The following is a 27,775-nucleotide window of genomic DNA, read 5'->3' as shown; positions in this document are numbered from 1 at the left end:
TTATTTCATGTTTTTTTAACTTGAGGTGGCTGATAAGCCTTGCCGAAAACGTGCGCAAAATGGTCATTTTGCGCACGTGTTCGACATGGATTAAAACCAGTTGTAAGCAGATATTTTCGTATGAGATACCCTAGAGGTACTGAAGGTAAGTTTTTCTAACAGTACAATATTTATTTAACAATACCTGTCTAAAGCGTGACTACTGTGCAGAATAAACCTGTGATGTGATGACCTGTGATACAAGGAATTCACAAAAGCGCCATCTAGAGGCGATACCACTGTTAAATTAATGCCCTCTACGGTGACAACATTTTATTGAGGTCAACGGGGTTTCCGCCATTGTGCGATTGAGGGTAGATTTTACAGGACGAGCTTATGTCAGGATTGAGGAACATTCCGTGCGAAGTAAGTGATATATATCTACGATTGAAGTATACTCGTCAAACATTCATGTTCGTGGAGTTATGGTTCTTGTGAAATTATAAATAATACCTGTGAACACTGTATGTATGAACGATCGCGTTTGTTGTCTCAACGGCGTGTAATCTCAACACATGCGACCAAGAATGCGACCATTGCGTTTCTTGCTTTGCACTGGTATAGAATAAAGGGAGGTTATAATCTCACGGTAGAACGTTAGTTTTATTGACAAAATTAGTACGTTCAACATTTCAGTTATAATAATATGACATGATTTTTTAATAATGCAATATCCGTTTACGCTGGTTAAAAGTCCAGGTACAATTCCAGAATACAAATCCACACTGTACGAATTGCTGATGTCACAAAAAATGCCCTTCAATAGTGGTCGTTATATATGAATTGCTGTATACAAATAATATAGTGATAATATAATGATAATAACGGTAATAAATCCTAGCTTGTTAAGCAGAACGATCACACATTCAGTCGGGTCAAGCCAAAGATCATGCAACCTGGCCGCGATTTTAAAACTAGGTCATGGCGAGACAGACAAACAAGACATCATTTAACACTCAAACATCACAATAAAACGGGGAAGTGGTCGCAAATTACAACGTAGCAAACATGGCAAATGAAAAACCGCCTAATACAAACGCCAAAAATGCGAATCACACTAGATAAACACTCGCCAATACCAAAGCTATCGTTTTGGCTTTCCCACTCAACTAATTAGGACATCAAAAGTAGTCGTCAAAATGAACAATAGGCAAATAACAACGTTGTGGAATGTTACACAAGTGTGCCATTGCGATAAAACAAAATTAGCTTTAAAATCAAATAAACTGAAAAATATCAAACCATAAAATGTAAATAAAGAATATTAGGAAGGAATAATAAACCTGACAAAACGCCACCACGCAAAACTAAAAAAATAAGTAAGAAAACAGCTTATTAAGTAAATATTAAGTAATTAAACTGACAGTTACCTGATTTTGACAAGAAATAAACAGAAACAAGGTTAGTTATGCTCGATATTAAAGTGTCACAGTGGTGTGGCCTATATTTCAAAAACGATTCAAGAAAAAGAAAAATATCCTCTGCGGTATAGTGGTATTATACCCTCTGTGGAATTCATTAAGGGTTTGAATTCAGGCGTTATAATGTTTTTTTCAACATCAAATATCCAATCTAAGGATTTATTTCTTTATCTTACGAACTTGCAATTGTGGAAATTAATTGATCGAGTTATTTACACCATAATAAGTGTCAAATATTTTTTGAGATATTTTTTTTCTCAATTTAACAACTTGCGTTCAAAAGTGGAAAGAAAATAAATATGACTACAAAATAGACTAAAACCGAGACAGCTTGAAGGAAATGATAACATTGAGAAGTAATTAACTATAAATGAATCTACAATCACTTTTGAATTTGCTTTGGAGTAAAAGTGTTACCCGAGGGTGCTGTGTCCGACCTCCATCGATGCCCATGGAAGAATAGACACAATAAGGGATGTTTATCGGTAAACAGAATCTCTGTTACCAGAGACACATTGTAATAATCAGCTCTATATTTGGTCACTGATTAGGTCAAGAGTATGGTTTAATTGTTTAGCAAGCACAATTAACCTTCAATTTGAGTAGGAAAATGATTAACAATCTCCGACTGAGATTGATACTTCCTAACCAAGTTGTTTTACAATAGATATGTGGTATGCAAATTACCAGCACGTGTTCAACGCTATAATAGGGGCAGTAAAACAAAGGCTTAGTGACAGAAGGGGTCAAATTTACATAATTCACACCACAATTGTAATGATTATATGAATCGTATATAATTGTAAGCAATATTAACTAGTATATTGATGTATCATATTTTAATTAACTAATGTGTTTCACTGTAGAAGAACTGTTGGCGACTGGGTTATAACAATGACTTGTATTCATCATTACAATTTCTGAACTCTTTGTAGTTTTGATGATTTTGTTTGCATTATTGTTAATCTTTTGTGTGTAATCAGGATTTTCCCAAAGCTACAAACAGCGTGGTAGCATTGTCATGATTGGTGGTCAATGCAACGCTCAAAACCATTTCTATTGTTAATAATTTCAATTGATTATTGTTCTATAAGTCAGAAAGCAGCTAAGTTCAATTAGTTCAACATGTATATGTAATTAGTCTGTTACGTGGATGGCTGATCATCTCGATGTCAAAAGAAATATTTAAAGAAAATGTGGAAAATAGCAAATTTATGTCAAAATGTACAATATGCTTACGGTACTTCATATATCCCGTAGTGACCAACATCTGATTTGAAACAAAAAAAAAAACATTTGAAATAATACTAATTCTTGTGTTGAATATAAAAATGCTGAAGAATAAATCAAGCAAATTGCTTGCTAAACATGATGCAAATTATTCGCCACTCTTGGCACAACCAAACACTGGTATTTATTATCATTCATATTGTAAGTCCTTGAATAACAACATAATCTGTTATACTCTTTTAACATAGATATATATTTTGATTAGAACCAGTTTGTATAGGGTAGTGAGTAAAGGTTTCACATGCAGAATCCACTTCAGGTAAGTGTAGTTCATTTCGGTAATTTTAAATATGTATACAAGTAGATGGTTATGTCTTACTCTACTTTCATGCATCCCACCAGCATTGTATTCACATGTAGCTATCATGCTAGGTTTGTGAATACATAAAAAACTAGGGTTCTATAGAAAGATATCACAACACTTTTACATCTACATATTGGTTCTGCAGTGACACACATGAAACTAGTATTCTAACTAGATAGGCTGCTCTGATATCACACCATACTTTTACTTTGATACATTGCATCTACATTGTATATTAATCCACGGTTATATAAAGACAAAGAGAAAACAAGCAAGCACTGCGTCCAATTACACACCATAGAGTGACTCTGGTCGGTCAAAATTACTGTTTTGAACTGTATGCCTTAATCTGTGATTCAACCAACGACGAGGAGAGAAAAATATGTCCCCCCAATGACTCCATTTTTTTCTTACACGTCACAAACCACATGACCGAGACAAGGCAGGTGATACCATCTTGCTTCATGATCACTTTTGTTTTTCACCGCATCAAGTGTGTATCGTAGCAAGAACAGTGTGATTCAGTCTCCAGTTTTTCAAATTTCATTTCTGTGAGCCGTTGGTAGTAGACGTATAGTGGCTGGTGGGCTGAGTTTTTCTTATTTTGGGCCCGCCATTTTGTTTGGTCTTTTTGTGTCAACTTTTAACTGTAAATAATTTCACTCATGCATGCCTTGTTCATTTTACAGATGGAGCAGTCCATTTATAGCCTTCACCTCCTAGGTTGTTCCCCCAAAACTGATTTGGCTGTGCCCCTGAAACATGTTGCTCCTGTGGGTTCCTGTGTGGACTACACCTTACAGCATGCCAGAGTTTGCCTACGAGATTCGGGCTTTGGTTGAGGACCAGCCAGGTCCAATTTTGTCTCTTGCATGTCTGGTAGACAAAATACAGGTGGATCAAGTTGCCTCCACTGCAGTTGCTCCTTGTTCAGCAAGGAGGAAGAAGCACACCAGCAAGAGATATTCGTGTTCAGGGAATGCTTTCTCCTGGGATACCAGATGGATTTGGCTCTCCGGCCTCCAATTGGAGGGGAACAAGCAAGGCATATATGTTTTGTACCCCCAAGTAGGCCATCAGAGGTGTCTCGGTCACGCCCTTGCTCATTTTTTCCCTTGCCCGTAGTGTAGTGTAAACAAAGGGGAATGTATAGTATAGGAAAGGTTTTGGCATCGTCTTTGTTGTTCGCATGTCACTATTTCAAAAAATTTAGCCAATTCTTGGTCTCAACTTGCAGACAAGGTTTCAATAGTTTTGATATGTGTTTTTTTTTTCGAAATGTGAAACTGGGTTAATACAGGTGGTGGTGCTACTGCTGCACTGGATGTAGGTACACATCAACCTGTACCTAAACAACTGGTTGCTACACAACCAACAAGTGGTTGTTGGCCGAGCAATTAAGGCTAATACAGGATTTACTACACCATTTGGGCATCCTAGTAAATTGAGAAAAGTCCCATCCACAGCCAATACAGCGTTTGGGATTCTGGGCATGGAGTTCAACATGGACTTAGGCTTGGTACAACCATTGCAGGCTCGTTGCCTAGCACTAAGTGGCATAGCCAAAGTTCTAGTCAACATTCCTTCTGTGTCTCTTCAATAGCTGATCTGTATCATTGGAATGATGACCTCAGTTCACAGGGTAGTTGCCCAGCGTTATGCATTCGCACTTGGTTGCAGCACTAGGCTCACCTATGGGAGCTGAAGTAGTGAGTAACTCGTGTGGGATGCCTTGCCTTGATGAAAGGCAATTGCCAACCTCAGGAAGGGGTTACCTTGGTCCCACTTGCCACGGCTAAGACTCTGATAGCAGTTGCCTCCCTCACAGATTGGAGAGGCACCTGTTATATTAACAAGCCCTGCAACCATATAAATTGGCTCAAACTGAAAGCAGTGCACTTAGCACTGAAACACTTCCTACCGATAGTTTGAGGCCACAGAGTCTTGCTTCACACAAACAACACAGTGGTGGTCTCTATATCAATAAGTAGCGGGGACCAGATCTCCATTGCTGTTAGTTCTGGCAGAGCAAATTCTTCTCTTTTTTTGATCAGTTGACTTGTCATATGCAGCGATCATTGGCTATAGGACAGCCTTTTCACCCACCATCGAGAATTCTTTGGTGACAAGACTAGGCGATAGTTCTCTTATTTGGAGACTGTTTACTGCTTCCCACCTACTGTTTACAGCCTAGACCCTGCACAATAGAACTGCACAATTGGGACTTGTTTTACTGTCAGCTTTAAGCAGACCACCCTTAAAGCCTCTGAGATCAGCACCCTCAAAATATTTGACATAGAAAACAGTCTTTCTACTAGCTCTTGTCTCTGGTAGGCGTCATTCTGAGCTAGGGGCATTGTTCTTCTCAGATGATTGTGTCACCTTTATGGTCAATTAAGCTGAGTTAAAGACGTGAAACGCGTTTCTCACCAAGATCCTATCATCATCCCCCGTCTAGCCAACATTGTCAGCGAGGAGTTGCTTTTATGCCTTGTCCGAGTGTTGAGTTACTACAAGAATCATACTCGGGAGTCGAGGTATGGCAGCAACCACATGTTTATGTGTTATGGCAAGGGTAAGCAGGACAGACCAGCCTCCCGACTTCCATTTCCAGGTGGATCACTGTAACAGTGTGCAAGGTTTATGACCATCTGACTTTCTCGACAAAGGGTCTACAGAGACACCAAGTACGAGCACTTTGGGTTTATGCGATTGCTGATTGGCTGACTGCGATTGGCTGCTGCATTACGTGCCTCCCTTGAGCATTTTGGAGAGCGCAAACGTCTTTACCAGTTATTATTATAAGAGACACCCAAACCATTGAAGAGGGTCCTTTTAAAGGTTGGTTCAATAGTGGGTAATACTATGGTTACTGACCCGGCCCAGATGACCACAGGGTTCACTGTGCATAGATGAAAGAGTAGTCTCTCCTATAGATTTGTGCAGAGAAGTTTCTCCCGTCTGCAAACCTTGGACATGTCATGATCTCGTTTTCGGCCTATGCCCTCATGCAGAACTGTGTCGGCCTCTTTTTTCTTTGGAATGCTAGTCACCTACGCATCTGGGTTTGTCCCAGACTGGGACATCCTTTACTGTTTCTACAGTTTCAAATAGTCATTTTCACTGACTGGAGTCTGCGGTGGGTAATTGAATGTAGTGAATTTAGGCATAGGGTTTTCAACCCGCCTATTCACACAGTTTTTACCCTACCATATACTTCAGGTTCCTTCTGTGGAAGAAAATCTATGAGGTCATGGGGCTTCCCTGACCTGTAATTCTCTCTCTGTCGATGGCTGAATCACAGATAATTTTGACTGACCTGAGTCTATGGTGGGTATGAACTATGTGAACAGGTGGGTTGAAACACTCTGCCTAATTCTAGCTATGTAGGCTGATATGATATCACATCATACCATACTTTTATTTTAATACATTTAATACATCCAAGTGTAGGTAATATTTCAGCCTCTAAAAAGACTCTTTGATAACTAGCATTCTAGCTATGTAGGCTGCTCTGATATCACACCTTACTTTTATTTTTATTTTTTATTGTATCACATGAAGCTATTTTCGTGGACTCTGAGACACACAGAAAATTAGCTAGATATGGTGCTTTGTGATCACATAATACTTATACATTGATACGTTATCTCTAAATAGTATTTACATGTAGCTATGTTGATAAACTCTGTAGAGACACATACAAATCTTGTATTATAGCTAGACAGGCTGCATTGTTATCACACCGTATTTTTATTTACATACATTACACTTTTCTAAGTGTCTCTACAGAACCTAGGATAAACTAGCATTCGAGCTAGACCCGCTTATTATGCTGGAATCATTCTTGTCAGCTAATATTCTACATTGCCAGTTAATAATATTTTGATAGGTTAAGGCTAGGCTCTATAGAAGCACATAAATACATGGTAAACTGCAGTTAGATATCCATCATTTCATGATGTTGCACTCCAAATGTATTTTGTTATATTGTTTCATTCTGTTATTTTGTAGATGAAAACTGAACTTGCTGCCAAGATATAGATGAAGAACACTTCACACAATGAAGCCCTGGAATACAATGTAGTACATTTAAGATTACATTCATACTGCATTCTAATTCGTACACTCAGCTATACTTATAGAACCTAATAATGGAAGTAAATACAGATTGCATTATGCCATCGAAGACAGATACCAGTAGAGGTGTTGACAAAATCAACAGAGAACCTGAATGTGTGCAGTCCATGGAAAAAGGGTTTCAGTGCACGCAATGTGAGAAGTATTTCACTCAGTCGTGCCTTCTAAAACAGCACATGCTTACACATACAGGGCTGAAGCCATTTCAGTGTAAACAATGCAAGAAAAGCTTCACTCAGTCTGGTGGTCTAATAAAGCACATGCGTACACATACAAGACTGAAGCCATTTCAGTGCAAACAATGCAAGAAACGCTTCACTTCTTCTGGTGGTCTAAAATATCACACGCTTACACATACAGGACTGAAACCATTCAAGTGCGAGCAATGTGAGAAATGCTTTACTCAGTGTTGTAATCTAAAACGTCACATGCGTACACATACAGGCTTGAAGCCATATAAGTGCAAACAATGCGAGAAGTGTTTTACTCAGTCGGGGCATCTGAAGGAGCACATGCGTACACATACAGGATTGAAGCCATTCCAGTGCAAACAATGCAAGAAATGCTTCACTCACTCTGGTAGTCTAAAAACGCACATGCTTACACATACAGGATTTAAGCCATTTCAGTGCAAACAATGTGAGAAGCGTTATACTAGATTATGGTATCTGAAAGAGCACATGCTTGTACATACAGAGGTGAACCCATTTCAGTGCAAAAAATGCGAAAAGTGTTTCACTCGCTCTAGCTATCTAAAACAGCATATGCTTGCACATTCAGGGGGGACACCATTTCAGTGCAAACAATGTGACAAATGCTTTATTCAGTCTGGTGGTCTGAAAAATCACATGCTTACACATACAGGATTGAAGCCATTTAAGTGTAAACAATGCGAAAAATGCTTCACTCAGTCTGGTGGTCTGAAAAATCACATGCTTACACATACAGGATTGCAGCCATTTCAGTGCAAACAATGTGAGAAGTGTTTCACTCGCTCTAGCTATCTAAAACAGCATATGCTTGCACATACAGGGGGGAAACCATTTCAGTGCAAACAATGTGACAAATGCTTTATTCAGTCTGGTGGTCTGAAAAATCACATGCTTACACATACAGGATTGAAGCCATTTAAGTGTAAACAATGCGAAAAATGCTTCACTCAGTCTGGTGGTCTGAAAAATCACATGCTTACACATACAGGATTGAAGCCATTTCAGTGCAAACAATGTGAGAAGTGTTTTACTCAGGCGGGGCATCTGAATGAGCACATGCGTACACATACAGGATTGAAGCCATTTCAGTGCAAGCAATGCAGGAAAAGCTTCACTCAGTCTGGTAGTCTAAGAAATCACATGTTTACACATACAGGATTGAAAATATTTCAATGCAAACAATGTGAGAAGCGTTTTGCTCGTTCAACATATCTAAAACAGCACATGCTTACACATAAAGGATTAAAGCCATTTCAATGCGAACAATGCAAGAAAAGCTTCACTCAGTCTGGCCATCTGAAGGAGCACATGCATACACATACAGGATTGAAGCCATTTCAGGGCAAACAATGCGAGAAATGCTTCACTCATTTTGGTAGTCTAAAAAAGCACATGTTTACACATACAGGATTGAAGCCATTTAAGTGTAAACAATGCGAAAAATGCTTCAATCAGCTTGGGGGTGTAAGAAATCATATGCATATACATACAGGGCTGAAGCTATTTCAGTGCAAAGAATGTGACAATAGTTTTGTTCATTCAAGCGATCTAGGAGAACAAATGCACACTCGAAATATCCAATCCATGAAGAACGCTGATCAGCTAGAGAAGAGATCATTGGTCGTGTTAGATTTTTTGAAAAGTACTCAAGAGGATAACAGGAGTGGCATTAAAACAGTGAGTCAGGGAACAGAGACATTCAGAATGTGCTTTCTTTCTAGAAATAAGAAGGCATTGAATGGGAATGAGAATTTGAGCTATAAAATCGATAAACTAGACCAAAACATTTTAAAAAGTAAAGGCACAGAGACATTCAGACATGTGGTATTTTTCTAATTCGTCATGTATGCAAAAGTGTGATGACGTTTCGATCAAGATGTTTTGATATAAAATAGATAAAACATACATTTTATTGAATGACAATTTAAATTTTATTTTGCAATGCCATATTTAGTATGCATTGTTAGAAAATATTACAGTATATTACTGCATACATCCCAAACTAGATACATTTATGCAACAAATGTCAACTATAAACATGGATCTGAGTGTGAGTAAATTTTCATTTTGAAAGTACCACGTTATGTAATTATAATATTTCACAGTTTGATTTAGTTTTGTATTGTTACCCAGTACTTAAATTTATTGCTGGAGGCATTTTGTACACTGTCAATGAATTATTATTAAAAACGATAGTTAAAGATGATTACAATAATATTTCATTATATGGCTGAACATTATTTGTGTGATATGTTATCCATTTATTTAATTTGTCATTAAATGTTCTTTTCACATATCAAGTGCCTGTAATACTTTAAATTGGCTTATACTAATATGATATGGACAAGTATGGTGACATCAGCGGAAACTAGTGATGTAATATTCGTATTGAATTCAAGCCACGCTGTGGTGCTTGATATTTTTAGCCCAGAAAACGGCATAAAATCGCGTGTTTCCGGTACGGTTACACAACGGTTACATGGCGGTTATGCAGTGTAACCGTTGCGTAACCATCGGACTATGGGGGTGGCATATCCGTCGCGTAACCGGCAGCCGGAAATGCTACGTTTATCGTCCATTCAGTGCAACGTAAATCAACGGTAATTTCTGAAAAACCGCAGATTTCCGTTCAACGTTTATAACGTATAATTTTAAATAACCGCTGATTAAGTTGGGCGGAAGAAACGTAAATGCAAAAATATACGCCAATTTACGTTGAAACTGAAACAACATATACAGCTGGGTTACCGATTATTATGTTAACGGTTTCCGGTGTATTCTTGTGTTCTTCCACGTCATGTACGCAGAGTACGCCCATTGTAAATTAACTTATTTTGACGTTTTCCGGGAACTGTCTTTTAATATTTATCCTTACATGGTGTATATAACCGTTTACAATTTAAATGTGCATTAGGTATAAGCGTTGTCCACATATAAAATTATTCCATGTTCGTATATAGCGCCCTCATACAACATGTTTTTAAATTGCTTAAGTACAATTACTGGTCATGATCCCGCAATCAACGACAAACACAGTCGTGGCTTGATAATTGATGTACCCCAGACGTGCTTAGCTCCAATACATCACGCTTCTTTGTACGTCTTTATTAGATCAAATGTATGACATTTCAAAAATCTAAAAAAAAGTCTAGTTGGGCTATGATAGAACGAAGTTCCGACATATTTTATGTTTTGAAAAAAAAAAACGTGAAAGGGGCTGTACTTGAACTAAGCCAAGACGCTCACACTTGTTGGTTAATACATTTGCTACGTTCACACGACAGCATTTTATCGGAGCCCAACGGCTCGAGCCAGCAAAAATGGCCGTGTAAACGCGTTCGGCTCGAGCCGGCTCGAGCCAAGTTCGGCTCCACTAAACCCTTGGGGTTGAACTCCGATAGGGTTGAGTCCCGACATGGCTCCGATCGTGAAAACGCATCGGACCCAAATATCGGAGCCGAAATCAGGCCCTCAATCGTCTTCTTCGAGTAACCTCTTATTTCAATTATGGCGGAGACAACATCTTTCATAATTTCACGCAATTTCCCGCTTGAATAAGAGGTACACGTCCTAATAGTAACGAATCATTGCGATAGATTGTTAGCTCAACGGGAAACAAAAAATGGCGTACGAAATTATGCGACAACAACTTGAAAGAACGACAGAACGGAAACTTTTTAAAGACACTAAATATAAAAATCGTAGAAGCGATCGCGGTACGGTGACGTGTTCCTGATAGGTTTAGATTCTTCCATAGTCCCTCTATGATAGATAGAGAGAATCTGTGATTCTTCCTAGTAGTTTAGATATCACTACAGTTGAATAGTTACTAAATGGTAATTTTGCATGACGATATCTTGAGCGAATAGGCTGTATTAAACGCATTTTAGCTGCCGTGTTTCCTGTTTATTCGAGATACTAGTACATATGCCTAAATCATAATATCAGTCATTGTCTTTTCTACCTCCATGCTCAGGCTCTTTTTTCTCCTAGCTCAACAGCATCATGACATGTAAAGAAAAAACACAAGCACGACGTTAAAATCGTTTTCAGTCACTAATTATTCAAGGGCACTGTTCCGCTCGACTCTGATCGAACTGAATCTAACTCTGGCAAATCTCGGCTCTCGTTCGGCTCCCGAACGAATGAACGCATTGTAGATAATCTCCTGTTAATCCGTGGGAGGAGCAGTAGTTCGGCTCCGATAAAATGCTGCCGAGTGAACATAGCAATTGTTTATGATCATGTGTGTTACTTCTACAATTAAAGAGGTGTTACCACTGTGGCATCAAGTGATATGTGTTTTGTCTGATGTGACTGAACTTATAAACATACTGTTGATTAACCTATGATTAAAACACACAATGAATGTTTCTTAAAACTATTACTTTCAAAAGTTAGAAAAAAAGTGTCAGTGTTAGTATATTGTAGTACGTAATCATTTCTCAACCAAGTCACTTTCGGGTACACATTAGTGGCGTTCACCTTAGAGATCTACTTGAACGCTCGGCACGAAACGAAATCAGTGGTGAATTTTTAGAGAACACATAAATATACATATGATCGGATACAGTAGTAATGATTGAAATCACAGTCACTCCACTAGGTGAGTAGAGTGACTGTGTCGTCGGCGACGAATATTCATGTGCTGCAACCGATATTTTCTTGCAATGCTACATTGACGTAAACAAATAAATATCAAAACTTCTAAGCCACTCATTGCACGATGACTCGCAATAAATACTATAATAACAAAAGGAATTAATTTCAATATGTCAATTATTGTTTTCATCATATGTGTATCCCTTTCCATGTTTGGTTCAACTAACAGATCGACGAATGACAGCGTGATTTCTGCACGAGCCCAGTGGGTCAAGATGTGGGTCCGGACAATCGTAAACCCAGTGCTGTAATTCTCTCCAAACATAAAGGCTTAAAAATTTCGGCGCGTGCCTAGATCCCACCATGTGCAAATAACAATAGCGGATGCTGATGTTGAAAAGACTGGTAGCTGTACAATTCGTAAATAAAATACGCTTGTCGTTACGTCCCTGGAATAAATTACATTCGAAGCCTTGGTACAACTATGCCCGTGTGAGAGACATTATGGAACTGTTAATAATATAATAAAATATTTAAATTTAAAATGTGTATTACAAATTAGGAAATCCGCTGCAATTAATAGTTGGTGGTTTGTTGATGTTAAATGGATAAGACTCAATTCACACACCAAGAGGTGTCATTCTTCAGTTAATCAATACAATATGACAGACTTCAGTCGAATACTGGTGGAAGGTTTGACCTGCTCTTAAAACACGTCTTCATTCCAAATAAGCGATACGACGACAGAATTGGTTCGGTGCCAGTCGATAATGAGCTGATAATAGTTAGTAATGTGAACACGTCGACGCGTTTTATACATCGTACGTTTAACCATGGAGCTCCATGGTTTAACATACAGCCTTACAGTCTTGCTTGAGCCAAATAGTGGAGTATTACTGAATCCAAGTCGCCGCATCGCCGTACGCCATGGCCCCGGCCTCTTTTACGCCAAGCCTAACACAGATTTATTCCGTTGAGTCTCGAAGCGAAAATAAACTCTGGGGCGAAAATGAGTCTCTGAAAATAGTGTACTATAGCTATGGATAGGTTTACCGCATTCCGTAGTTGGACAACCAGAATGCATTGTTCCATACAATTACTACATAGCAACCGGTTTGACATCGAGAAAAATTCATTTTTTTCAAGTTTATATGCAGTCTCTTTCCCCTGTTAAACGATTAGACGGGCATAACTTGCCATGCGCCAAGAAGCGGACCCAAACGGTTCGAAAGTTCTCAAACACATTTCGACAAAGCAACTTTTACTTTGCTTCTATATATATATCTGTTCTATTTTTATAGAAGAACCTTCCCAAATAAATGAAATTCTAAAATTTAAAAATATAAGAGGTAGTCACTAAACCATGTACTTTCACACTCAAGCAAGAGAATTGACATGTTGGTGAACTAGCCTCGCACTGTGAGTGTTTTATTGTTTACACTGTAAAATGCCATTTTTTTTTCACAAATAAAAAAACTTAAAAAAAAAAAACTGCAGACCTCATTTCTTTATATTTTTGAGTGAGCCAGTCTTGTTTCCACATACAAATACAAATACACATAATATTGCTATTTAATTTATTTTATTTAAAAAATATATATATTTTAGAAGCATAACAAAACAACGACTGGATTTGGTGTCACAGTTTGCTCCCAATTCATACTGTAATATTGCCAGCAATAAGTAATAAAGCTTGTTCAGAAAACCATTTATTCCCGACATCATATTCAATGGCTAGTTCACAGGATCTACAACAGTAAATAAATAAACAGAAATCATTTTGATGCGTGGTTTTCAGACGACACTGCCATATTGCACAGATATTCAACACCACCATATCGATCACAATCTTTGTTATGCGCTAATGTTATATGCAAATTTTATAGTGTGTCTACATCGCGCATTAAAGGAAAGAGTAGTAAAATCAAAGATCAGTGATTACTTGAAATCAATACCAGGTAGGGGGTAAGGGAAAACTTATATAACATTTTATTATTTAATAATTTATTAAAATACATAAGTTTGTCCAACTCACTGTGGTCACGGTGAATGCATGTTGTCCACGACGTGGCCAACTTGGACTATGTAGTTTGTAAATACCCACCAACTATCTCATCGTTACATAATGTCTAGCTCAGATCAGATCAACGCTTTATGGAAGCAAGAGTGACTGGACTGCTATACCAGGCTCGCTATACACATTGATTAGTGTTATCAGCTTGTTTCTGTAAATAGAAGCTATGCAAGTAATTCGCAACTATGAACACCTCCAATAAACAATTATAATTATGAATACCATGGCTTTGTGGAACGCTGTGATTTACAACGTTTCTCTCCAATAATTCACCGGTGAAACGTCTTTCCCAGTTTTTCATGCTTGGTACAATGTAGCAATATGGTTGCGTGAATCCACTTATACCATTGGTTGACTGTGCCTGCAATGGTCAACGTCATGACAACCAGATATCGGTTCGTTTTCCTCAGTGCCCAGTCTCAGATTACTAGTCTGAGACCCAGTGCACGGTAGTACAGTACCATGGAGGTGCATGCACGTTCACAGACCGCCATACACACACAATCTAATGAAGTTTACGGGGACCCGGAACTTGGACTTGATTTCCATGTCGATCGTGTTTTTGAAAACACTGCGATTTCCCAGTGTTTTTATCACGACAAACGAGAAGATGAATAACAATGAAAATGCTCTCAGTAACCTACAGTACTCCCAGTTGTCCCACTGTCACACATTTCCAATAAAAAAATGATACACAAATGTTATGCAACTATTGATTTATTTATGCTTCCTGTGGTGTGATCCTTCGTTTTGTTTTCCGGTAATCCGCAAAATTTAAACACCGCGAATGGCTTGGACAGCTCATGGTCCATGGACAGCTCAAAACCGCGAAATTAAATGTCAACTCGAAATTCAGAAAAAAGTATTGACATCAACATAAAACAATGCACGCATATGTGTTCCAACGTAATTACACTTTGACAACTGGTCTTCCCAACAAAATATGCCGTTTCGCAGAGCGACACTGCGACCCTTTCGGTGAGTCGCACTATATTTCCCAAGCTCAAGTTGAAGCTCAGGATAGAAGCTCAGCTTGACTCTGAGCTGTAATCAATTTCCCAAGTTCAAGCTCAGGAAACGTGTTTAGAATATCCTATTTGACTTTGACACAGACATTCAGAAGAAAATAAAACTGTAAAAGCAGAAATAAAGATAATAAAAACAGGAAACGTGTTTCACACGTGTGAAACGACTGCTTTTAATAAGTGACTTCAACACAGCTGATTTGATCCTAGACGCTCAGGTTAGAGCTCAGAGTCGGCACCCCAACTTTGTTTTCGCCAGCGAGCTCAGAGTCGGCGCCCCAACTTCGTTTTCGCTAGCGAGTATATTTTAATAAGTGACTTCAACACAGCTGATTTGAGCTCAGGTTGAAGCTCAGCGTCGGCGCCCAAACTTTGTTTTCGCTAGCGAGTATATTTTAATAAGTGACTTCAACACAGCTGATTTGATCTTAGACGCTCAGGTTGAAGCTCATCGTCGGCGCCCCAACTTCATTTTCGCTAGCGAGTATATTTTAATAAGTGACTTCAACGCAGCTGATTTGATCTTAGACGCTCAGATTAGAGCTCAGATTCGGCGCCCCAACTTTGTTTTCGCTAGCGAGTATATTTTAATAAGTGACTTCAACGCAGCAGGTTTGATTGTTGACGCTCAGGTTAGAGCTCAGAGTCGGCGCCCCAACTTTGTTTTCGCTAGCGAGTATATTTTAATAAGTGACTTCAACGCAGCTGATTTGATCTTAGACGCTCAGGTTAGAGCTCAGACTCGGCGCCCCAACTTCGTTTTCGATAGCGAGCTCGGAGTCGGTGGCCCAACTTCGTTTTGAGCTTCTGATGTGAACAACGATATTCCGAGCTCAGGTTGAAGCTCAGGATGGAGCTCAGGTTGACTCTGAGCTGTAAGCAATTTCCCAAGCTCAAGTTGAAGCTCAGAATGGAGCTCAGGTTGACTCTGAGCAAGCTCAGGTTGAAGCTCAGGATTGCCATTACATACCTGACATATTACATGGTGGATAAAGTACGATGAATGCCGTAATTACAGCATAGTTTAACTTCACCGAGTAAATACCCTCATTTCCGGACATAAAGTCATACTAGTGTATCTGTTACACATCAAACATTTATATCACATGTTTCTTCCCACGTCGGACGGTTCCGTCCAGGAATCAGAATTTCCAACCAGGAATAAAAGTTGCAGACCGACACTATTTTATTTGTTTATTATAAACACAGGATGTCGGCCACTGGACCATCATTCTATTGTACTTGATGGTTTTAACACACAACAACACAATGCAATACTTGAAGGAAGACACCGCTGTTCAAAATGAATGAATGAATGAATAAATAAATAAATAAATAAATAAATAAATAAATAAATGAATGAATGAATGAATAAATAAATAAGTTTCCCGATTTTGAAAATGCCTTGGATTAGTTATTTGCTGAGGGACGGCCTATTAGGTATGTTCTCTGTAACTTGCAGCACATGAACCTAAAAGTGTTAGGTAATAAAACAAAAATGACGGTGTACTGAAGAAAAAAAGTACGTTCAAGTTCAACACTTTTTCATGCCATAAAACGAACTTCACCAGAAAAAACAGCCAAAACAACGCAGGGCATGGGCCTATAACGAAATACGTAAACAGTAAAAGACCGTTAAAAATGACAACAAGCAGCAGTCAGAACGGCCCAAGTAACGCACAAGAAAAAAATAGGAAAATTCACCAAGCGTGCTACAGGGTGATATAACGTATACAATACTATCGAAAACCACATAAGGCTAGCACTAGTGTACCACAAGAGAGCGCTATATCACAAAACGGCATATGTGGATATTTAAGCGATGTAAGACGAACAATGGGCAAAAATCGTATATAGCATGGATCTAAAAATACCCAAAGTAAGCCCGGGTTACATGTGCATATTTTGTTTCATCCCTTGTAATATATAGTGCAGGCTGATTGGTCTTAACAAGTAATAGTGATTTTCGAGGTTTCGGAGCGTTGATAATTCAATTTAATGAAGTAGTATTGCTATACTTTACCAAACTGTGTTAATTATATAATTACCATTATCTTGAGAATGGTTAAGGTCTTGTACTGGGACATAGTTGCTCCGCCCCAAAGACGTCCATGTATTGACGTAAGTAGTTCATCAGGTCCCTGTGTGAATCACCATGATTTTAAGATACCCAAGAGGTACTGAAGGTAAGGTTTTCTTACAGTACAATATCTATTTATTTAACAATACCTGTATAAAGCGGGACTATGATGCAGAATCAACCTGTGCTTTGATATCCTTTGATACAAAAGCAATTAACAAGAGCGCCATCTGGAGGCGATACCACTGTTAATAAAATGTTGTCAGCGTAGAGGGCATTAATTTGAGGTCATCGGGGTTACCGCCATTGTGCAATTTAGTGCAGATTATACAGGACGAGCTTATGTCAGGATTGAGGAATATTCCGAGCGAAGTAAGTGACATATATCTACGATTAAAGTATACTCGTCAAACATTCATGTTTGTAGAGTTATGGACCTCGTGAAATTATAAATAATACCTGTGAACACTGTATGTATGTATGAACGATCGCGTTTGTTGTCTCAGCGGCGTGTAATCTCAATACATGCGACCGTCAATGCCACCATTGCGTTTCTTGCTTTGCACTGGTGTAGAATAATGGTTAGTAATAGTCTAACGGTAGAACAATATTTTTATTGACAAAATTATTATGTTCAAAATTTCAGTTATAATAATATGACATGATTTTTTAATAATGAAATATACACTGGCTAAAAGTCCAGGCACAATTCGAGAATCCAAATCCACACTGTACAAATTGCTGATGTCACAAAAAATGCCCTTCACTAAGGGTCGTTATATATGAATTGCTGTATACAAACAAACAAATCACGTGATAAAATAATGATAATAACGGTAATAAATCTTTGCTTGTTGGCAGAAAAATTATACAGCCAGTCGAATCAAGCCAAAGGTTATGCACTTCGTTGCAATCTGCCCGTGGTTGTAAAACTAGGTCATGGTGAGACAGACAAAGAAGACATCATTTAACACTGAAACATCACAATAAAACGGGGGAAGTGGTTGCATATTACAACGTAGCAAACATTGGAAATGAAAAACCGCCTAATACAAACGCCAAGGGTGCGAATCACAATAGATAAACACTTGCCAATACCAACGCAGTCGCTTTGGCTTTCCCATTCGACTAATTAGAACATTGAAGTAGTCGTCAAAATAAACAATAGTCAAAGAACAACGTTGTGGAATGTTACACAAGTGTGCCATTGCGATAAAACAAAATTAGTTTTAAAATCAAATAAATATAGATAACAGGTGCAAACTTTTTAATGCTTAGCAAGATTTAGCAAGGCTGTACATAAACAATAAAAAAGAAACCTGGTGAAAAAAAGAAATGGCAGGATCTCCATATTATGCACTATATTTAACTTTTTTACAAAACGATAATCCATTTAAATTTGGAACTGTTACAGTCATTTTAATTATGAGCATTAGTAAACTTCTTACTGAGTGAATTGTTATGCAAATTAGTAATTATCTCAGCTTCTTTTTAGTGCACATCCCAGAACTTTAAAAAAATAGCTCCGTGACGTTTTGACGTTTTGTTTTGAAATTTTCACAAATAATTGACAATGTATTTATCTTCAAAACGCCCCCGGGGCATTGTTTTTGGTTGAACAGTGTTACAACAATCTTACAGACAACTAGCCCGGGTGTTCATTTATACACAAACTTGAAGTAGTGAAATTTGAGCTGCTGCCCTGCAAAATTGACAACTGGTAGACAGTTTTCAAGACGGCACTTTCTTCAGAGTAAACAGTTGTACCCATAAACCAATTTTGACAGGAAACAGAAGCATGGTTTAGAAGCTAATTTTTTGTAATCACTTTTGAACAAGAAAGCACATTTTTGTGTACATTTCAAACTACAGTGTTCATAAACAATTACTAACAAAATCAAAAAAATAATATACAATAAGCTTTCCGAAAATATATAGTTTTGTGGACAAGGGAGGTCATCTTGATTTCCTAATTAACTAATTAAAATACCTGTCAGGTAAACTGCATCTCTACCTTAAGTAAACATTGTAATTAAACTGACAGTTACCTGATTTTGACAAAAAAGCACAGAAACAAGGTTAGTTTTGCTCGATATTAAAGTGTCACAATGGTGTATCCTATATTTCGAAAAACAATTCAGGAAAGAGAGGAATATTCTCGGCGGTATAATGGTATTGATACCATGTGTGGAACTCATTGAGGGTTTGAATTCAGGAGTTAACATTGTTTCAACATCAAATATCCAATCTAAAGAATAACTTCTTAATCATAAGAACTTACAATTGTGGAAATTAATTGAACGAGAGTTATTTACACCATAATAAGTCTCAAATATTTTTTTGAAATAATTATTTTCTCAATTCAAGAAAAGTAGAAATAAAATAAATATGACAACACAATAGACTAGAATTGTTGGAAATATAAAATTCAAGTTTGGCCAACCGAGACTGTTTGAAGGAAATGATAAAATTGAGAAGTAATTAACCATCACTTTTGAATTAGCTTTGAAGTAAAAGTGTTACCTGAGAGTGCCAGGGAAATGATTACATCTGTGACCGACCTCCACCGTTGCCCATGGAAGACTAAATTGACATTTACATAAAATATTCACCCCCACAGTCAAAAAACGCCGCCGCCGCCTCTGACAATGTCCCCTAGGTGATTTTTGAAGTACCGTGAGCATATTGTACATTTTGGCATAAATTTACTGTTTTTCATTTACGATTTATTTTCCACATTTTCTTTAAATGTTTTGTTTTGACATCGGCTGTGACATGATCAGCCATTTACGTGACAAACTAATTACATATACATGTTTAACTAATTGAACATAGCTGCTTCTGACTTATAGAACAATAATCAATTGAAATGATTAACAATAATGCAAACAAAATCATCAAAACTACAAAGAGTTCATAGATTTGAATGATGAAGTTTTTGTTATAACCCAGTCTCCAACAGGTCTTCCACAGTGCAACACATTAGTTAATTAATATAAAATAAATTAAATGTAAATTTGATACCTTCTGTCACTAAGCCTTTGTTTTACTGCTCCTATAATAACGTTTAACACGTGCTGGTAATTTGTATACCACATATCTACTGTAAAACAACGTGGTTAGGAAGTATCCATATCAGTCGGAGATTGTTAATTATTTTCCTACTCAAATTGAAGGTTACTTGTGCTTGCCAAACATTGCACCGTATTCTTGACCTAATCATTGAGCAAATATATCCCTGATAACAGAGCTTCTGTTTACCCGTAAACATCCTTTATTGGTATCTAGTCTTCCATGGGCAACTGTGGAGGTCGGTCACAGTCGTAATCATTTTCTCATAAAATCCCCACGTCGTAACAATACAACATTTTTTATAGTTTTTTTTTCTCAGCAAAATGTTCGTTTTCTTCGCAATTTTAGAGTATTTCTGAATCCAGGCCGTCCCAAAGAATGTAACATCTGGAGTCTCCTGCGTCAGAGACTGCATGATGTAAATATTTGTTGATACAAGATGAATCAACTTGTATCAGCAAATCTTATCTTAATGCAGGAAAGTATGGAGCGGGGAGTATCACTATAGATACGTTCTCACACGCCGGTGTTAGCACTGTTTTTTTTTGTGTGTAAATATTATGCTAAATTGTCTGCTCGCGTTCCCACCTAGTTAAAAACACCGGTGTTTCGCGCCCTCAGCGAATCATATAAAAGAAAAGTCAATAAACAAATGGAAGGTCAGTCGACAAAATACAGGAATTAGCGTTTCAGAGGGTCTAGATATCAACAGGATGCTCCCCGGACCCCCCCCCGGAAAAATCGATTTGTTTACATTTACGTAAAATATTCGCCGCACAGTCAAAAAAAACCTGCCGCCTCCTTTGACTAACATCTGATTTGAAAAAAAAAACGTTTGAAGTAATACTAATTCTGGTGTTGAATATAAAAATGCTACTCGTACTGAAGAATAAATTAAGCAAATTGCTTGCTAAATATGAGGTAAATTATTCGCCACTCTTGACACAACCTAACACTGTTTTTTATTACCATACAGTCCTTTAATAACAACATAATCTTTTATACTCTTTTAATATAGATATATATTTGGGTTAGAATCATTTTGTATAGTGTACTGAGTAAAGGTTTCACACGCAGAATCCACTTTAGGTAAGTGTAGTTCATTCCGGCAATTTTAAATATGTATATATGTAGATGGTTATGTCTTTTCCTACTGTCATACATTCCACCAATATTTTATCCACATGTAGCTATCATGCTAGGTTTGTGGATATATAGAAAACTAGCGTTCTATAGAAAGATATCACAACACTTTTACATCTACATTGTATTGCATTCTGTAGCGATACACATGAAACTTTTGGTTTTACAAAGACACGGAGATGACTAGCATTTTGCCTAGTTAGGCTGCTCTGATATCACACCACACTTTTACGTTGATACATTGCATCTGCATTGTATATTATCCATGCTTCTGTAAAGACACAGAGAAAACAAGCATGCACTACGTTCAATTACCACTGTAGGCATTATTCTGCCATTCAACCAAGGACGAAGACAAAAATCTATGTCAGGGAAAGTCCCATAACTTCATATATTTTCTTCCACATCACGAACCACGTGACCGAGGCAAGGCAGGGGACACCATCTTGCCTTATGATCACTTCTGTTTTTCTCAGCATCAAGTGAGCATCCTAGCAAAACCAGTTTGATTCAGTCTCCATTTTTTCGACTGAGATTTCTGAAGAAGCTGTGAACCATTGGTAACAGTAGACGTAGTGGCTGGTAGGATAAGTTTGTTTTCTTATTTTTGTGTGTGCAAAAAACTCAGGATTATCTGAGCGAGCTGCCAACGTCCTGGCCAAGGCAAATAGGGATTCCACCAATGCAGCCTGCGTCCTAAAATGGCGGGCATATGTTGGTGTAGTGGAAGGGAGATTGATCCATGCCATCTCTCTGTTGACCATGTAGCTGACGTTTTCATCCATTTGTTTGACGAGTTGGGCTTGTCCTAGGCAGCGACCATTGGCCTTGTTACCCACCATCGAGAATTGCTTCTATGCCCAGTTTGGGTGTTGAGTTACTACGAGACTCATACTAAGGATTCAAGGCATGGCAGCAAGCACATGTTTATGTGTTATGACTATGGTAAGCAGGACAGACCATTCTCCCCAACTTCCATTTCCAGGTGGATCACTGCGACAGTGTGCAAGATTTATGACTATTGGCTACAGGCCAGCCTTGTCACCCATCATCGAGAATTGCCTCTATGCCCAGTTCGAGGGTTGAGTTACTACGAGAATCGTACTAAGGAATCAAGACATGACACAGGGTCTACAGAGACACAGAGTACGAGCACATGGGCTTTGTGCGATCGCTGAATAATTGGCTCTTGCCTCAGGTGCCCTCCCCCTCTATCATATACTGAGGGCGGGCTTTAGGAGAGCGCAAACGGGTTTACCAGTCATTACCAAAGGGCCAAACAATTGAAGAAGGTCTTTTTCCGGTGGGACCCGTTCTAGTAGATGAGACTTTGGTTACTGACCAAGCCCAGATAAACACAAGAATCACTGCGCATAGGCGAATAAGTAGTCTCTGCTACAGATTTGTGCAGAGAAGTTTCTCCCGTCAGCACTCCTTGGACATGTCACGGTCTCGTTTTAGGCCTATGCCCTCATGCAGAACTATTTCAGCCTCTTTTTCTTTTGGAATGCTAGTCACCCAAGCATCTGAATTTGGGTCTAGCATTGTCGGGCAACCCTGTCACCCTATCTGCAGTTGCTTTGTTATGGGTACGACACTGTCAAGTTAAGACACTGTCACTGTACTTATCTAAGTGGTAGTCGTAAGTAGGGAATATTGTGCCGGGCTATGGACACCCTTTTATGCATGGAAACCCACCACCTTTCTGCGTTTGACTCAAAATGGTCATTCTAACTGACTGGAGTCTAAGGTGGGTAATTGAACATAGTGAATTTTTGCAGAGGGTTTTCAACCCGCCTATTCACACAGTTCTTACCCAACATAGACACAAGGTCCCTACTGTGGAAGAAAATCTCTGAGGTCACGGGGCTTCCCCTGACCTAGATTTCTCTCTCTGTTGCCGGCTGAATGACAGATAATTTTGAATGACATGAGTCTATGGTGGGTATAAACTATGTGAATAGTCGGGTTGAAAACACTCTGCCTAATTCTAGCTATATAGTCTGTTATGGTATCACACCATACTATTACTGTAATACACTGTAAAAGGACATGTGTATAACGAGCATTCTAGCTAGATAGCCTGCTCTCGTATTACACCACACCATACTTTTACTGTAATACATGTGCATCTACATGTGGGTAAGATTCCAGGCCCTAAAGGGACACATATATAAGGGGCATTCTAGCTAGATATGCTGCTCTAATATCACAACATACTTTTACTTTAATGCAATGCATCTACATGTAGGTAATATTCCAGATTTTAAAAAGACACATAGACAACTAGCCTTTTGGCTAGTTAGGCTGCTTTGATATCACACAATACTTTAACTTTAATACATTGCTTCTACATGTAGGTAATAATCCAGGCTCTAAAAAGTCAAACATATAACGAGCATTCTATCAAGCGAAGCCCATCACATTATACAATACTTTTACTTTAGTGCATTGTATATACATGTAATATTTTTGGTTTTACAAAGACACGGAGATGACTAGCATTTTGCCTAGTTAGGCTGCTCTGATATCACACCATACTTTATCTTTATTTTAATAAATTACATCCACAATTAGATATTATTCTTTGTTCTACAAAGACACTTAGATAACTAGCATTCGAGCTAGATAGGCTGCTCTGATATCACATCACACCATACTTTTACTGTAATAGTTATGTGGAAAGCCTCAACAAATTGTTGATTGTTTTGTATGACATGCGCATAGAATTTTATTCCAAGCTATTCTACATTGATTTACAAATAACCGTGAATGGAACGAGATTGTCGATCGACCACACACCATCGTGTGGACTTTTCCTGATGAGCGCAGTGAGCGAAGATTGTTGAATAAATAAAAATGTACATCGAGTGCATATACTAGTATATCATAACTTCAGGCAAAATTGTTATTACGGCTTATGAATGCCGTTTATCGTTGACAAGTTGACTTCAACCACCGTCTGTGTTTTCAGAGAGACACTTTATATTCTGTCTGGTTTTGACAACCTCTGTTTTCTTTTTGGTAATTCATTCCATTGTTTGTATGAGCAACGCACGAGTAGCGTTTATTTTACCTCATATTCAAAGTAGGCATTTTGAAAACGATGTGGTGGGGCTTACACTGCCGGCAAATTGGAAACTCGACGCTTTTGAAACCCATTTTTCCGGCAAAAGTAAATGGTCTACCTGCCAAATTCAATCCGTTTTTTATTTATAACTACCATGAATATTCATGGCGCCATTCACATTTGAAAAACAGAAATATAATATGTTTTGTGGAGCTTTTATACACAGATATTAATGTGAGTGAGGGCGACTTTATTTGAATAATGAACTCCACCCGCGCCTGTTTATAAACCATGTCGATCTTTAATACATTGTATCTACATGTAGGTAATAATCCAGGCTCTAATAAGACAAATATGCAACGGGCATTTTAGCCAGATAAGCTGATCTGATATCACATCATACCATGTGTTTACTTTTATACATTGCATCTACATTGTATTATCCATAGTTCTGCAAAGATATGGAAAAACAAGCATTCCTAGTCATTGGCTATTCTGATATCACATCATACTATTACTTTAATAAATTGCATCTACATGTAGCATTCTAGATAAGTAGGCTGCTCTGATATCACACCTTCCTTTTATTTTTATTTTTTAATGTATCACATGTAGCTATTTTCGTGGACTCTGAGACACGCAGAAAATTAGCTAGATATGGTGCTTTGTGATCACATAATACTTATACAATGATACGGTATCTCTAAATAGTATTTACATGTAGCTATGTTGATAAACTCTGTAGAGACACATAGAAATGTTGTATTATAGATAGATAGGCTGCATTGTTATCACACCGTATTTTTATTTAGATACATTCCACTTTATCCTAGGTTCTGTAGAGACACATAGAAAACTAGCATTCGAGCTAGACCCGCTTATTATGCTGGAATCATTCTTGTCAGCTAATATTCTACAATGCCAGTTAATAATATTTTGATAGGTTAAGGCTAGGCTATGTAGAAGCACATACAGACATGGTAAACTGCAGTTAGATATCCATCATTTCATGATGTTGCACTCCAAATATATTTTGTTATATTGTTTCATTCTGTTATTTTGTAGGTGAAAACTGAACTTGCTGCCAATTTATAGATGAAGAACACTTCACACAATGAAGCCCTGGAATACAATGTAGTACATTTCATTTCCCAAGATTTTCAAGATTTCCAGAGAAGTGATACAAATTCCTAAACACTTATATACTCAAGTCACTGAAAATTTATATGAAAGTTACCAACATATACACTTGGAGAATTATGCTTTTAATGTCACATGGTATGCTTTGAATTATTAATGAAAACAACAACACAACTGAAATGTGCGATATTAGAATTGTATATTAGTTCAGAGAACCTAAATGTGTGAAGTCCATGGAAAAACATACAGGATTGAAGCCATTCCAGTGCAAACAATGCGAGAAGTGTTTTACTCAGTCGGGGAATCTGAAGACGCACATGCGTACACATACAGGATTGAAGCCATTTCAGTGCAAACAATGCGAGAAATGCTTCACTCAGTCTTGTGATCTAAAACTTCACATGCGTACACATACAGGATTGAAGCCATTTCAGTGCAAACAATGCGAGAAGTGTTTTACTCAGTCGGGGAATCTGAAGACTCACATGCGTACACATACAGGATTGAAGCCATTTCAGTGCAAACAATGCAACAAATGCTTCAGTCAGTCTGTTGGTCTAAAATATCACATGCTTACACATACAGGATTGAAGCCATTTCAGTGCAAACAATGTGCGAAGCCTTATACTAGTTCAAGTTATCTAAAAGTGCACATGCGTGTACATACAGGGGTAAAGCCATTTCAGTGTAAACAATGTGACAGATGCTTCACTCAGTCTTGTAATCTAAAACAGCACATGCTTACACATACGGGATTGAAGCCATTTCGGTGCAAACAATGCAAGAAATGCTTCACCCAGTCTGGTAGTCTAAAATATCACATGCTTACACATACTGGATTGAAGTCATTTCAGTGCAAACAATGCCAGAAGTGTTTTACTCTGTCGGGGAATCTGAAGAAGCACATGCGTACACATACAGGATTAAAGCCTTTTCAGTGCAAACAATGCAAGAAATGCTTCACTCAGTCTGGTAATCTAAAAACTCACATGCTTACACATACAGGATTGAAGCCATTTCAGTGCAAACAATGCAAGAAATGCTTCACTCAGTCTGGTGGTTTAAAATATCACACACTTACCCATACAGGATTGAAGCCATTTCAGTGCAAACAATGCGTGAAATGCTTCAATCAGTCTGGTGGTCTAAAAAATCACATCCAGTGCAAAGAATGTGAGAAGAGTTTTGTTTATTCAAGCGATCTAGGAGAACAGATGCACACTCGTAATATCCAGTCCATAAAGAAAGCTGATCAGCTGGAGAAGGGATCATTGTTCATGTTAGATTTTTTGAAAAGTACTCAAGAGGATAACAGGAGTGGCATTGAACAAGTGAGTCAGGGAACAGAGACATTCAGAATGTACTTTCTTTCTAAAAATGAGATAGCATTGAAAGGGAATGAGAAGTTGAGTTATAAAATCGATAAACTGGACCAAAATGTTGTAAGAAGTAAGGGCACAGAAACCTTCAGACATGTGGTATTTTTCTAATTCGTCATATATGCAAAAGCGTGATGACGTTTAGATCATAATGTTTTGATATGAAATAGATGAAACAGACAACGTTTTCTATTGAATGAAGGTGATCATAGGATTGTAAACATGTACATGTTTGCCTTTAATATGTTGGATATATATCTAGTGTATCTATCTATTCACACCTGGTCTCCAGCTAGTAGTATATTGGTACAGTATGATTTTTGTTTGTCGTGTATCATTGAAATATATTTTGTAATGTAACATTTACTATGCATTATTAGAAAACTATTCCAACGTATTACTACATACATCCCCTTCTAGATACATTTATTCAACGAATGTAAATAACAAGAATTTAGTGTTAGTAAATTTATATTTTGAAAATATACACATTCGTCGTGATATTGCATAACTTGCATTACATTGCGTTTTTTGTCATGCCATCAATTGCGTTTTCAGAATCCCTTATTTTTGTTTCAATGACTGCAGTCACGCACCACAATGTTGAAAACTTCATCATGAAATTCATGTGCAGTAAGTTACGATTTTCTTTCATTGTTTTGGAATTTGTCACCTATTCCCACATCCCCGGGAATCTGTGTTGTTTTTTTGGCTTGAAACACAAGAGCCATAGGACATAGGGCCAAAGTCCTCTCTCTCTACACTCCGAAATGCGACAATGGAA

The 27,775-nt window shown here is 37.9% G+C and overlaps 2 protein-coding genes and 1 long non-coding RNA gene across 3 annotated transcripts; all 3 read left to right on the top strand.

Annotated features, from left to right (window-relative positions):
- Nucleotides 1-318: 318 nt before the first annotated feature.
- LOC144358849 (uncharacterized) lies at nt 319-8,202 on the top strand. The gene is made up of 4 exons (XM_085492929.1): nt 319-405; nt 2,939-3,009; nt 7,069-8,169; nt 8,195-8,202. Exons 3-4 carry the CDS (start codon nt 7,209-7,211, stop codon nt 8,200-8,202), a joined length of 969 nt encoding a protein of 322 aa, XP_085349055.1. The 5' UTR covers nt 319-405; nt 2,939-3,009; nt 7,069-7,208.
- A 40-nt stretch (nt 8,203-8,242) lies between these two features.
- LOC146731566 (uncharacterized) lies at nt 8,243-9,706 on the top strand. Its single transcript, XM_085493368.1, has one exon. The coding sequence runs from the start codon at nt 8,295-8,297 to the stop codon at nt 9,240-9,242; it is 948 nt and encodes a 315-aa protein (XP_085349494.1). The 5' UTR covers nt 8,243-8,294; the 3' UTR covers nt 9,243-9,706.
- A 7,765-nt stretch (nt 9,707-17,471) lies between these two features.
- Nucleotides 17,472-25,792, top strand: LOC146731565 (uncharacterized). Its single transcript, XR_014927025.1, has 3 exons — nt 17,472-17,559; nt 21,278-21,348; nt 25,538-25,792. It is a non-coding gene; the product is annotated as an uncharacterized LOC146731565 (long non-coding RNA).
- The last annotated feature ends 1,983 nt before the right edge of the window (nt 25,793-27,775 follow it).

This window comes from Saccoglossus kowalevskii, chromosome 18, assembly GCF_978046115.1.
Source record: "Saccoglossus kowalevskii chromosome 18, keSacKowa6.1, whole genome shotgun sequence".
Lineage (NCBI taxonomy): Eukaryota > Metazoa > Hemichordata > Enteropneusta > Harrimaniidae > Saccoglossus > Saccoglossus kowalevskii.
The sequence above is the reverse complement of the archived record's forward strand: the minus strand, read 5'-3'. Positions and strand labels throughout refer to the sequence as shown.

Excerpts from the sequence above, each read along its gene's own strand:
- LOC146731566 (XM_085493368.1), top strand. The coding sequence starts at position 8,295 with ATGCTTACACATACAGGATTGAAGCCATTTAAGTGTAAACAATGCGAA.
- LOC144358849 (XM_085492929.1), top strand. The coding sequence starts at position 7,209 with ATGGAAGTAAATACAGATTGCATTATGCCATCGAAGACAGATACCAGT.